The sequence below is a fragment of the Tursiops truncatus genome, chromosome 1 (genome assembly GCF_011762595.2).
Source record: "Tursiops truncatus isolate mTurTru1 chromosome 1, mTurTru1.mat.Y, whole genome shotgun sequence".
Lineage (NCBI taxonomy): Eukaryota > Metazoa > Chordata > Mammalia > Artiodactyla > Delphinidae > Tursiops > Tursiops truncatus.
In genome coordinates, this window is record NC_047034.1 from 27,516,223 (window position 1) to 27,529,933 (window position 13,711).

General features: G+C 32.4%; 1 protein-coding gene across 1 annotated transcript in view; it reads left to right on the plus strand.

Moving 5' to 3' along the window:
- AKT3 (AKT serine/threonine kinase 3) overlaps window positions 1-13,711 on the plus strand; it is a 384,719-nt gene that overhangs the window by 294,292 nt on the left and 76,716 nt on the right. Inside the window, exons 16-17 of the mRNA XM_073801464.1 lie at window positions 3,640-3,854; window positions 10,403-10,490. Coding sequence (XP_073657565.1) covers window positions 3,640-3,854; window positions 10,403-10,490 — 303 coding nt within the window. The remainder of the gene's footprint in view (window positions 1-3,639; window positions 3,855-10,402; window positions 10,491-13,711) is intronic.

Sequence of the window (13,711 nt, forward strand, 5' to 3'; positions counted from 1 at the left end):
TGGTATCATTTTAAAATATATAATTTATTATTTAATGTCATCCTTTGAAATTAATAACCATTCAAGAGCTGTTCATGGTGATTTTTTAAACTCATCTGGGTTTTGATAAGTAGAAATATCTACATTAAATGTTATCAAATATTAATCAATATTGCCAGAACATTTAATAGTAATTGATAACCTGCTGTGACTTCCTTGAGTCTTAGATTTTATTATATCATAAAGTGAAGCAATCTCTGGCTTCTAGTGGAAACATTGAAACTAAGCTTTTTTTCCTAGAGCTTGTGCTCTGTTGGGGTGTTTATTGATATGACCTCTTGTCATTTTTTAACATTTACATTCTTTTAGTGTTCCACATCCCCACTTGTTCTTTATCTCTGTTTGGGCATTTGTGTTAAATGTACTTATAAAGTGAAGCTATATCTATGGTTACAGAGGACAGTAGGTGTAGAAGGAAATACTAAATGTCTGCATTCATATTTAAAGTTGATTTTAGTTTAAACATTAGTGACATTGATTTCATGGAAAAGAGACACTGTCTTTAGTTTAATTCTTCAGGATAAGTCTTTCAGTGGATTATTTCTTTAGGAGCAGGTTTTGACCTGCGTTTATATCTAGATTATATGATAAATTGCATTTTAATGGAGTTGAAATGTAACTTACCATTGTTGTACCTCTACATTGCCATTTATTCTACTGGTTGGATCAACCCTCATGATAACCATGAAGTAGATTAGCCTTTTTGCTAGGGAAAAAAAAAATCGTCAGAGGTAACCAGAAGGAATTGCAACTCTTAGGTTAAAGAATGTAAATTTTATATATTACTAGGCTGTGGATTTTAATTTCACTCTGGAATTTCTACATTATTTCAAAGTATTGTATTTTGAAATAATTTAGATATAAGGAGAGAGAAAAGCCGTTGTATGAACAGTGGTAACATGTTTTTTATTATATAGCCACATGTAGAATATTATAATCACTTTTATTTTTATTTCTTGTGTATTTCATCTTCCAGCTGTCTTGAGGTAGGAGTTGAACAGAAATCTTTCTTTTTAATTGATAGCAAAGACTCTTAGATAAAGAGGCCTGGCTGAGTTGTTGGGGTATTTTCTCCTCAACATTGCCTAAGTTTTACATGTCAGTAAGATAATACATTACATCAGATTTGTTTAGTACAAAGTAATACAGCAAACAGCTCTAATTGTAGCATTATGTATGTATATTTCAATGAAACCTCGTATGTTCAAAAGCAAAACCGCATATCTTGAGAATCAGTGTTCGTTTTACAAAGCTAAATAAAATATATTTTATTTTATCAAGCAGATTTTTTTACAATGCAGTTTTATTTTTCAGTTGCTTATTTCTCTTCAAAAATAAAACCCTTTTTTTATGTACTCACTTTCCCTTCTGGCTGCAAACCAGGTATTTAAACAAAAATAAAGGATTGCCAGTTTTGCCAGCTGGGGATGAGAACCCGGCTGGTGAAATGTGGGTTCGGGAGGCAGTTAATCCAGCTTTTATGCTTTTTATGGTTTTATGAAAAAAGAGGTTAAAAGCTACATTTGGCTCTTTATTGTATGTACCACTGTTTTGTTGCTGTTGTAGGAATGCAGTAAAAGGTTACTTAGATTTAAAAAATTTTGTTATTAGGTAAAATCTTGCGTCTATTAGATAAAGGCCTACAAACAGTACATTCTACTAATTGGATATGGGAGAGATTCAAGAGTCACTGGTATTTAAAAATTATATATACAGTATTTCCTTTAAGTACACAAGTAGAATTCCTTCTACTTCAAGTTGTTTCTTGTTTTCTGTATGTTCTCACATTACTCATTTCAAACAAGTAGAAATTTTAAATATTTTTGGCTAAAGATAGAAACTAGAATTTATTGTTTTCCCCAAAAACATCTTGCTTAGTTTGTTATTTACAAAAGGGTTTTGGAAAAATTTAGAAACTGGACTTATGTTTATATATTGCCAATGCAGTTTCTAGTTGTCTTTAGCCACGAAACAATGATACAATTGAATTAATACTAGGGATGTAACGTACAATATGATAAATATGGTTAACATGCTGTATGTTACATATGAAAGTTGTTAAGAGAGTAAACCCTGAGTTCTCATCACAAGGAAAAAAATTTTTTTCTAATTCTTTAATTCTGTTTCTGTATGAGATGATAGATGTTCATTAAAGTTATTATAGTAATCATTTCATATGTATATAAGTTAAATCATTATGCTGTACACCTTAAACTTACACAATGCTGTATATCAGTTATCAAGCTGTATGTCAATTATGTCTTGGTAAAACTGGAAGAAAACAATCTTTTCGTAGCATTTGAAAACACTATTAAATAGATCTTTAGGTAACATAGTTTTTTTCTTAAAATTAAATTCTCCACCTTTAAATACCCTGTCTACCAAAGTGCCTTTCATAGTATTTATAGTAATCATAGTGTAGCTGTCAAAAATATTATGTGCGTTTTACGAAATTATTAGTTAAATTTTAAATAAAAGTCACATAGGTGTAATCTTCAACAACATACTTACTTAGCTCAAACTAAGAAAGTTTAAAACATGACTACTACTTTGTTCTGTATCAAATTCTCTCCAATGTCATCAATTATAAGATTTTTCTGATTGATTAATTTCATGTATATGGTTTTCTTGATCTGTTTATCCCAAAGCTAAGAGGATCAGATAAAGTAAGCTTTAAGATTATTCAAATATAGTATCTTAAAATAAAATATTGAAAGATCCAAACAGATAAAGAAAATTCCATTGGATGAGGAACATATGCAGTAGAAGGGTAAATCAAATTTTACCTTTCTGGGACAAATGGCACGTCATCATGTTTCAGTTTGAACAGGTTGTTCTAACATAGCCTAACTTATACTTGCGTATTGTTTCTTACTAAATTTATTTTACATGTAATGTGTTTTGGGAAATAAATTTAAGGTCATATACCCTACAAATATTGAGTCCATAATTTTTATTGTTTGTGTTTAATAGAAATTGTTGTGAGGTAGTTAAACTTTGGATACTAAAGTTTATTACAACCCAAACAGTAAATCTTTATATTCACCTGTTGCTTAAATATTTCCTGAAAGAGTTTAAACATTTAGGGGCCTCCAAAAGTTTTTATATTTATTTTCATGGTTGTCATGCCCTGGACTCTTCTCTAGTACATTGCATTTGTTTATTCCTATCATTCAGTGTTTGATTTGTAGTAGTTGGTTCTTCTCAGTACAAGAATGTGGTAGACACATTATGTTCTCTATAATCAGCACAGTTTAGCTCTAAGTTGTTACTTAAAGTCCATGTTAGTGGAACCAGAATGAAAAATTAAGTAGGCCTAAATGAAAATATGCAAATAGTTTTCATTTGATCCTTAGGGCACTCATACATTCATTTACTCAGAATCTGTTGCAATACCTTTTTTGGTACCCAGTCATTTCTGGATATATATTGAACATTTCACATATTTGGTGTGATTTATATCTTTTGTAGGATGCTTCATAATTTAAATGTCAAGATCTCAGAATAGCCTACCTAGGTTATGTAAAAATCTTATGTTTTATAAATAATACTTTAAAAACTAACGTGTAAAAATTGATCTTTTACTGGTTTCACTTTTAGGTGTTAGAAGATAATGACTATGGCCGAGCCGTGGATTGGTGGGGCCTTGGGGTTGTCATGTATGAAATGATGTGCGGGAGGTTACCTTTCTACAACCAGGATCATGAGAAACTTTTTGAACTAATTCTAATGGAAGACATTAAATTTCCTCGAACACTCTCTTCAGATGCAAAATCATTGCTTTCAGGGCTCTTGATAAAGGATCCAAATAAACGGTAAGCCGCAAATAACACACAGTGAGTTACTGATGAATGTGGTTAGGAATTGTGATATGGAAATTAATTCAAATATAACTGACTCCAAGAAGCAATGTATTTGGTGTAGACATCTTCCTACTGAGACACTGACTTATTTTTAACTGCATAATATAGAACATTTAAAAAATTCCCTCAACTCTTTCCTAACTTGGAAATTTTATACAGATTTTACCACATAAAGATTTTGAGAGTTTTATGAACAAACACTTTCTTAATTGCCATGGTGCTTGCTATTGTGGGGATAGGAGGATCCCTTTTTTCCTTTCAGTCTCTGGGCTTTATATTTCTGCTGATTTACATTATAAAACAGATAGAACTGTCTCTATACTCTCCTCCCACACGTTTGTATGTTAACATATCTAACTACTTTTTTTGTTTGTCTTTGAAGATAATTCTTTTCCACGCATGGCTGAAAGGACTAATGGCAAAAAGTGTCCTTGCATACTTTGTATTTCTATTTTTGTAACTATAGCTATGACCTGAGGAATCCTACAGCTCTTTGCTTAATGAGCTGTAGTATTCATTGTTCATGTTTATATATTTATTTACACATACATTTTATAAGTCCTACATGAAATGAGTATTAATTTTAAAATATCCCTTAATATATGTGTTTGTATATACATGTGTATATTCTTTGTTCCAGTAGATATATACGCATATCAGTATGTCTCTGAAAATCTCTTAGCCCTTAAGCGTCTTAAGGGTAGGCCATTTCATATATTGTTTAATCTTTTGTAACACCTCACATAATTTTTGTTAATGTTCTGTTTGTGGTTGATGCTCAGTATGTATTTGTTGACAGACTGAATTAATGAGTGAAGGAATAAATGAATTTTAAATTGTGGGCTTTGTCTACCTTAGAGATGGTTTCCATCACATACTTCTAGCTTTTAAATTTGTGAGGAACATGATTTTACCTTCAGCAGAAATAAGCAAACATAATAAAAGACGTGCCACCTTTATGCTTTGTGAAGAACCATTCAAACATGTTTCATAATTCTAGTAACTGAAACCTTACCTTATATTTATAAAGTGAATTTGTGTTCTTTGTCAGGACATTTGCACATCTCTTGTGTCCCTTGCTTTTTAGTAGCCTGTGGAGTAGGTAGGATAGATATTATTCTCATTTCCATTTGACAGCAGAAAATGAGGCCCAGGGAGGGTTACGTGATTTATCCTAGTTCTCACAGAAAATTCCTGCAGAACAAGAATAGAAATCAAGTTTATACTTGCCTATTTGATATTTCTCTTGTATCTTCTTTACAGTGCACCGTTTTCTTAGTTTAGGTTTTAAAATGTATTCCATTTGATGTGATTGTTTCACAACTATTGTAGCAAGTGGTACTGGCAATAGATAATCTTTATATAGAGCTAGGATTTCAATTTTATCTAGTTGAGTTTTGGATCTAATATTTGCCTTAGATTTCAAGGGCAGTGAATTTTTAACCCATCTTTTTCTGACTCCTTCTGGTTTTCATGTCTATATCTCATTCATTTTTTTATTGTCATTTCCCACCCTCCACCCGCACCCTACCCCCTGGGGATAGCACGTAGTAGGCACTTAATAATTGTTGAATACACGTGAGGTAAATTTCTAGAATGTTAGTGGCCTGGTATGTAGGACAACTCCTAAAGTTTTGTCTACCCAGAGGTTGATATTGTCTAAAGAGAAGATGTGGTATTTTTAACTATCTGTTATTTCCTTTTAAGGTAAATATGTCAAGCCCCTCCACTGCTACATTAAAATATTGGGAATGCAAGGATAAATAAAATGGGTAATCTCTGCTCTAGTTGTTCGTAGAATAATGTAGGGCACAAAAGATGTATTCACAGATGCTCAGGTTAAACTACGTACAAATGCTTTTGAAATTATTAGCTGTTAAGGGGATTGGAAAACTTGAGCTGGCTTATGAAGGAGTTGCAATTTGCAGTGGCTTTCATGAAGAGAATTTTACATGTAAATAACAGCTAGAATTGCAAATGAACGTGGCATTTGAGAAGTTCAGCAACTGGAGTGTAGAATATGAGTTGGGTAACATTGGCAGATGAAGCCGATATGTTAGATTGTAAGGACCTTATCTTTCTTAGAAAATATTTAATCTTTATTCAGAAGGGCATGAGAAGCCACTGAATTATTAAAAGTAAGGGATGGTGTAATCAGGTCTGTGTTACGAAAAGGTAACTCAGGGAGCTTTGTCATGGATAGATTAGAACAGTGAAGCGCCAGTGGCATGTAGGCAGAGTAATTAAGAATACATATGGAATTGTCCAGATAAGAGATGGAGTCCTTCCTAAAGCAGTTCTAAAGAGTGCTAAATAGAAGTTTGTGAATGATTAAATAGAAATGGTGAGGAAGGGGAAGGAGTCAGGATACCTCTGAGGTTTCCAACTTGGATGACTAGTTTGGAGAATGGAATTATTATTAACAGAGAAGGAGTACAGGCAAAGGAGGAGGCTTGATGGGGTGGATGTTGATATTAGTTTCGCTATACCGAGTCTGAGGTTTCTATAGAAAACCTAGATGTCAAGCAGGCAGCTGAAAATAGTACCAGTGCTTAATAGAAACACAATAACTAATTTTCTCTGGGTATATGTCCAGGAGTGGGATTGCTGGGTCATATGGTCAAACTAAAAACTATTTTTAGTTTTTTAAGAAACCTCCATACTGTTCCCCATAGTGGCTGTACCAGTTTACATTCCCACCAACAGTGTAGGAGGGTTCCCTTTTCTCCACCTCCTCTCCAGCATTTATTGTTTGTAGATTTTTTGATGATGGCTGTTCTGACCGGTGTGAGGTGATACCTCATTGTAGTTTTGATTTGCACTTCTCTAATAATTAGTCATGTTGAGCATCTTTTCACATGTTTATTGGCCATCTGTATGTCTTCTTTAGAGAAATGTCTATTTAGGTCTTCCGCCCATTTTTTTATTGGGTTGTTTGTTTTTTTGATACTGAGCTGCATGAGCTGTTTGTATATTTTGGAGATTAATCCTTTGTCCATTGCTTCATTTGCAAATATTTTCTCCCATTCTGAGGGTTGTCTTTTCATTTTGCTTATGGTTTCCTTTGCTGTACAAAAGATTTTAAGTTTCATTAGGTCCCATTTGTTTATTTTTGTTTTTATTTTCATTACTCTAGGAGGTGGGTCAGAAAAGATCTTGCTGCAATTTATGTCAAGGAGTGTTCTGCCTATGTTTTCCTCTAAGAGTTTTATACTGTCCGTCCTGACATTTAGGTCTTTAATCCATTTTGAGTTTATTTTTGTGTATGGTGTTAGGGAGTGTTCTAATTTAATTCTTTTACATGTAGCTGTCCAGTTTTCCCAGCAAAGATGAACTTATTTGCAAAGCAGAAATAAAGACACAGATTTGGTATCCACAAACTTATGGATACCAAGGGCGGAAGGATGGGGTGGGATGAATTGGGAGATTGGGATTGACATATATACACTACTATGTATAAAAGAGATAACTAATGAGAACCTACTGTATAGCACAGGGAACTCTATTCAATGCTTTGTGTGACCTAAATGGGAAGGAAATCTAAAAAAGAGGGGACATATGTGTACGTATAACTGATTCACTTTGCTGTACAGAAGAAACTAACACAACATTGTAAAGCAGCTATACTCCAATAAAAATTAATTTAAAAAAAAGAAACACAAAACTGAATATTTGGATTTGAGATCTGTAGATATCTAGGAGGTAGCTGGAGCCATGAGAATAGTGAAAAGAATAGAATATAAAAAGAAGGCAGCCTAGGACAGAGTCTTGGGAAATGTCAAAATTTAAGAGGTAGAAAGAAGAGAAAGAGCCAACAAAAGGACGCTTCCAAAAGTCTTTGCAAATGTAATCAAAGCTAGCACTATAGTATACCTCTTTATTATTCCTATTCAACTATTTTAAATACTGCCTGAATTTCTCTGATACTCTTTACCGAATTGCTATCAGTTCCATCAAAGAGTCAGCTCTCATCTTGCTTTTATTTCTTATTCTGCATTGCGTTATGATTATTCTATCAGTATCTCCTTTAGCCTCCTATGCAAATTTTGTAGGAAAAGCATGACCTCATGTTGCATTCAATAACACAAGGAAAATGTGAATTAGATGTTGTTTCTAGTTATGAAGAATCCATAGTAGCTGAGGATTTTAGTTTGGCTTTCTGATATGGGAATTTGGTATTCTTAGACAAAAATATCTTAATGTAAATTATATTTTGATATAATTTTGAAGTTTTAAATTGTATATTAGGGAGTCATTGACGTTGAAATTTTTGACAGTTTCACACTTTGAAGAAGCTTGTGTTAAAGAATCTCTACCAACTTCTAAAATGGCAGCCTAAGATTATATTCTTAGTCTTTGTATAGCATTCATGGCCGATACTTTAATTTTGTATGTATTTGATAAATATAGATTAAATGCTGTCTATGTCCAAAGCCAAACTATTGCTAGAGAATTGAGGGGTGGCATAAAAATGAAAAACTGAAGCTGAATTAAAACCTTTTAATTACAAAAATGATTACAGTTCTCCATTCCAACTCCTACCTCATCCATCATCTCATATATATAATTAAGATTGAAAACAGTATTGAAATAAACAATAACATAAATGTAAGAAAATACAATGAACTGCTGATTTTTCTTGTGCATACTACTTTAATGCATACTTTGAAATGTTGAATAATTCTTTTCAGAAGCCTGTGTCTTGGTGTTTCTGCTTTCCTGGCTCCCTAAGCACAAGCTTTAAAATGCTTTTTGGATAATCCAGTACTGAACTCTCCCCTCCAAAGAATTTGCATTCTACCAGGAGAGAGACATATACAACTTGAAATAGAATGAAAAAGAGTGAGGCCAGGGAGTCAAGTGCCGAGTGTTAACTAAGTATAGATTTGCCAGTCTGAAAGTTGCAAATATGCATGCAACTATTATGATCTGATCCAATCTAAAAGTTCCATATCAGGAGTGTAGTTTATTCTGTATGAATCTTGAGATAGGAGACCTAGATAGTGGGAACTATAGGATCATCACTACAGATATTCAGATATCAGCTAATTGTTTTGTTTTCCATTCTGACAGTGTGTCAGAGGATCCTGGATTCTTCCCAGTCATGTATTTCTTATACCTAATAATAACCAGAATTCATTAAAATTGTATAGTTTGTTTTCTATGACCTACTTGTGTTTCTTCTTACTCAGTGTTGTGTTGGGAGTTGAAATGTACCAGTTTAGAATAGCCAATTGTTAAATTTGAAAAATTTTGTGAGCAGGTTGTTGAATACAGTCATTATTAAATATTAAATTATATAAACTTACAGTTAAATCAGGAACATTAAAATCACGGGTAAAAAATACTCAAAACTCATCACTCTTTAATAATGTTGTTAAATTTTACTCTTATCTATGCTTTTGAGGTTACTTATCTATTTTGCTTATATATTTTGAGGTTAGAAATACTATATAATGTTTTACTTCCACACATCTTGTATCAGTAAAAATAATAATATATATAAAATGCATTATATTGTATATGCATAATTTCCCTCAGAGAGCTGATTGTTAAGCATTTACCAGCACATATCATTCCTAACGATGAGTAAAATCAAATAAAACTTGCTGTATCAAATTCAGATTTAAATAGATTTCCTTTCTTTTCCTCTTTCTTTCCCTGTCCTTTCTTTTTTTCTCTTTTTCCTCTTTCCCTCCCACCTTACTTCCTTCTCTGTTTTTTTTCTGTTTCTCTCATCCTTTCTTCATAGTGACTAGTAGGTACTGTGTGAAACTGAGAAAGCTAGAAAGCACCTGAATTTCAGATTGTGTCAGGTATCAGTTGAATAACATTTCCTTCAAAGATGGGGTGGGAGTATTCTAAATTTTTAATTTATATTGAAACTTGCATAGCATATTATATTGCAGTGATATTTCATAGATTAAATTTATCATTTCTGTGAAAATTCATTTGAGATATGAAAATACTCCATGAGTTTCTGTCTGTTAGCAATGCTCTCCAAATTGTTTTTTCTAAGTAATTATCTAGTCTTTTCAGAATTTATGTTAACAAGGGTACATTTTGACTAAAGTCGTTCTAAAATAAATTTGGTTTATAGAATTGACAATACCATTTATTGTGCTAGGTACTTATGTTATTTCTAACCCTTGCAATAATCCACCAGGCTGGTATTATTAATCCCATTATACAGATGAGAAAACTGAGATTAAGCAACTTTTTTATTGTCATATATCTCATAAATTTCTGAGCCGATTGCCTGTTTCAGGTTTGTCTCCAAAGCCTATGCTCTTTTCAAATACCATACTGTCCTGAGGCTAGTTCTTATTAATAGCATATTAGGAAAATTAGATCTTACAATAAAAGCTTTTTATTTTTATGGCTATTTATCACAAGAACTATTTACACACAGAAAATTACATTTCACAAAAACTTTGTAGTTATGCATTCAGCTTATGTAAACGTTTTATACTCATTTAATTTTATTTCTGTCCTCGCAGCCTTGGTGGAGGACCAGATGATGCAAAAGAAATTATGAGACACAGTTTCTTTTCTGGAGTAAACTGGCAAGATGTGTATGATAAAAAGGTAGGTTATCTTCATGGCATAGTGTTTATATATTTTGGTTAAAATGAATTTACAGCAAAAAAAATTTTAAGTGAATAGAAGTGAATGATGTAATTATATTTTTCATTTTTACTCAGTCATTTAATTGAATGTAGGACTCCTTAGCACAAAATTTTCTTGATAGTTTTGACTCCCGAAATGCATTTTGAAATTTTATTCAATGTGATCAAACAGTTTTTCTTTTTTATCACAATAATTTGTTAGTTTGCTTCTCATCATTTTCTTAATTCATAAAAAATAAAGGCACCGATGTTATGTTATTCTTCAGGAAAATTAACTAGCAAAACAATCATAATTTTAAAACTTTGTCTCTATGCCTTTCATTTTAAAGTGAGCTCTTATTTATTTATACAATTTATTATTTTAAAAGGAATTTAAAGCAATTTAGTTTTAATATTTAACCAAGTAATAAATTTATTTGTCTTCTTTGGAACATCTCTGTTATTTGAAACAGAACTTAAAGACCCAGAGAATGGATGCTACAAATTATATAATTTTATTTTTACTGTAATCTGCTTAGTACTTGTTTTTAATACTGCAGTGTTTAAGTTTAGGAACAGGAAATTATTTTGTTTGTTCTATCTTTTAAATTTTTTTAATTTTATTTTTACTACTTCAGATATTGTTAGTACAGACACTGATTTTTATATTTTGATTTTCAAATGCTCATATAAAAATTTTACTACGAAATTTTTATGTAGTTCAGCATTTGCTTAGAATTATTATCTAGTCATTTTGTGTAGTCCTTCCATTTCAATTTATTCCAGGTTTCCATATTTTTCTCTAAAACATATATCAATCAACATTTATGTAGTGTCTACTTTGTGCCAAATATTCTTCTCTATTAAACCCTAAAGATAGAATGATATCATATGAGTTATGAGGAAGTGAGATGAGTACTTCAACTGTATTATGTTACAGTAATAGGGAGTGTGGTGATTTTGTAAGCATTTACTGTAAATAGGTATTTAAAATAGTTGCACCATGTTATGATACCTCTACTCAAACTTCACTTCAATTAAACTTACATCTCTTCAGCTCGGTGCTTTGTGACCACCTAGAGGGGTGGGATAGGGAGGGTGGGAGGGAGATGCAAGAGAGAGGAGATATGGGGATATGTGTGTATGTATAGCTGACTCACTTTGTTATAGAGCAGAAACTAGCACACCATTGTGAAGCAATTATGCTCCAATAAAGATGTTAAAAAAAAATTTTGAGTTTCTACCATGTATAAAGCACTGAGGTAAGTATTGGATCCTTCTCAAACCTTATGAGAAGGTTGTGACCATTCTTAAGTTTCCTCAGTGTTTATTAACTTCATGTAGACAGTTATACATCCACTTTATAACACTGATGATATTCTTTATGAGTTGCATCCATATATAGCCCCTAATGCACTATGTACTGTTTATCATGTCAGTACACTATAAAAGAACCTGAAATTGGGAGACTGGGATTGACATATATACACTAATATGTATAAAATAGATAACTAATAAGAACCTGCTGTATAAAAAAATAAATAAAATTAAATTAAAAGAAAAAAAGAATCTGAAAAGTATCAAGATCTTGGCATGTCTCCTAGAAATAATATATGGTCAGAGGTTTTCTTTGGCAGGCAAAGTTATAAGCCACAACTAAATATTCCTTTGATATACCCTGTCCAAGGAGGATTCCACCACAACCACCAACAGCAAAATATGACAAAAAGAAAAATTTCTTTAAGAGACAAATGTAGAGCACCAGTATGGCACTGCTAACCTTAAAGAAGGGGCAAAACATGGACTTTCTTCAGTCCTATTCAGAGAGTAAGATATGCTACAAAGATTTCATCATCAGCATGCAGCTTTTCATGTTAAATTGTAGTTTGGCATCATCTAGAGAACGCTCTCAGAACCCACCTACCACACAGTGAAGAAGCAAGGCTTATCCTGTCACTGTTCCACTGGGCTCAACATGCCCAGAGCGAAGCTACTATTAAGATGTCTACTCAGGCAGCTCCCTTGTGGTGAATGGAACTGGAGAAGCCTGCAAGTAGGGTAGGAGAAGGAGCTGCCAAAGCACAGCTTTGGGTGATATATGTGAAGAAATGAGTTTAAATTGTTAGTATGTTGATAAAAATAGTTGCTACTTAATTTGAGCAAAGGTGTTAGCTATCTTGCATAAAGAAGCACAACCACAAAAATCACAAAGTTTCTACACTCATATACGCCTGCTACAGGTTTACTCTAGGGGTATGGGTAGTATACTGGATGTCAGATGAGGTACTAATGTTTTCAGCCATCTTCACACACCTGAAGAAGAACAGCGTCATAGCAGCATGCTTAAATTTTGAAACTCCTTCTAAAAGGATGTGAAAATACTATTGGTTTTATTTGGGTTTGTATTGTATCACTAACAAACAAGGAATTAATTATAGGAATGCTAATGCCAGTAGCTATTTTAATGAATTCATTTGTAATTCTAGTGTTTTCAAACATTTTTAAGGGGTCCTATGTCTTTAAAACACGTAACTTATTCATAAAAGATTAATTCATCTCTAAGATCAGGTATTTTTTTATTACAGTTTTACTAATGTGCTTTGGGACATTTACTATTTTTATACATTTCTTCCATGATTATTGGCCATTTTTCTATATATTGTGGCAAACCCAGAAATGAAGGCACATGTAAATATCCTGGCATCTTTAGGGGAAAGCTAAATCTCTTCCTAGGCAAAGTTAAAAGTGAATTAATCTTAATTACAAGTATCATGATGTACCACTCTAAAGAACTTGGTACTGGAAGATGGAAATACTCATCCTGGATCTGTTTCTTCCCTCTTGTGTGGAAATGGACAAGTTGTTTTACTCCCACATAAAATTATGATCTTTGAAGTATCTTCAAGCTTTAGGATTCTCTGGTAGGATATTTCATAATATGAATTAATCTAGTTAAATTTCTATATAAGATTTATACTCAGTTTGTCAACATCTACAAAAAAGCCTGCTGGGATTTTCTGTGAGATTATGTTCAATTTATAGAAAAATCTGGGAAGAATTGGCATTTGAACATGCTATACGTCTACATTTATTTAGGTCTTCTTTAATTACTCTCAGGAATGTTTCATAATTTTCAGTGTTTAGTTCTTACCCATATTTTGTTAAATTTATCCATAAGTATTTCATGTCTTCTGATGTGGA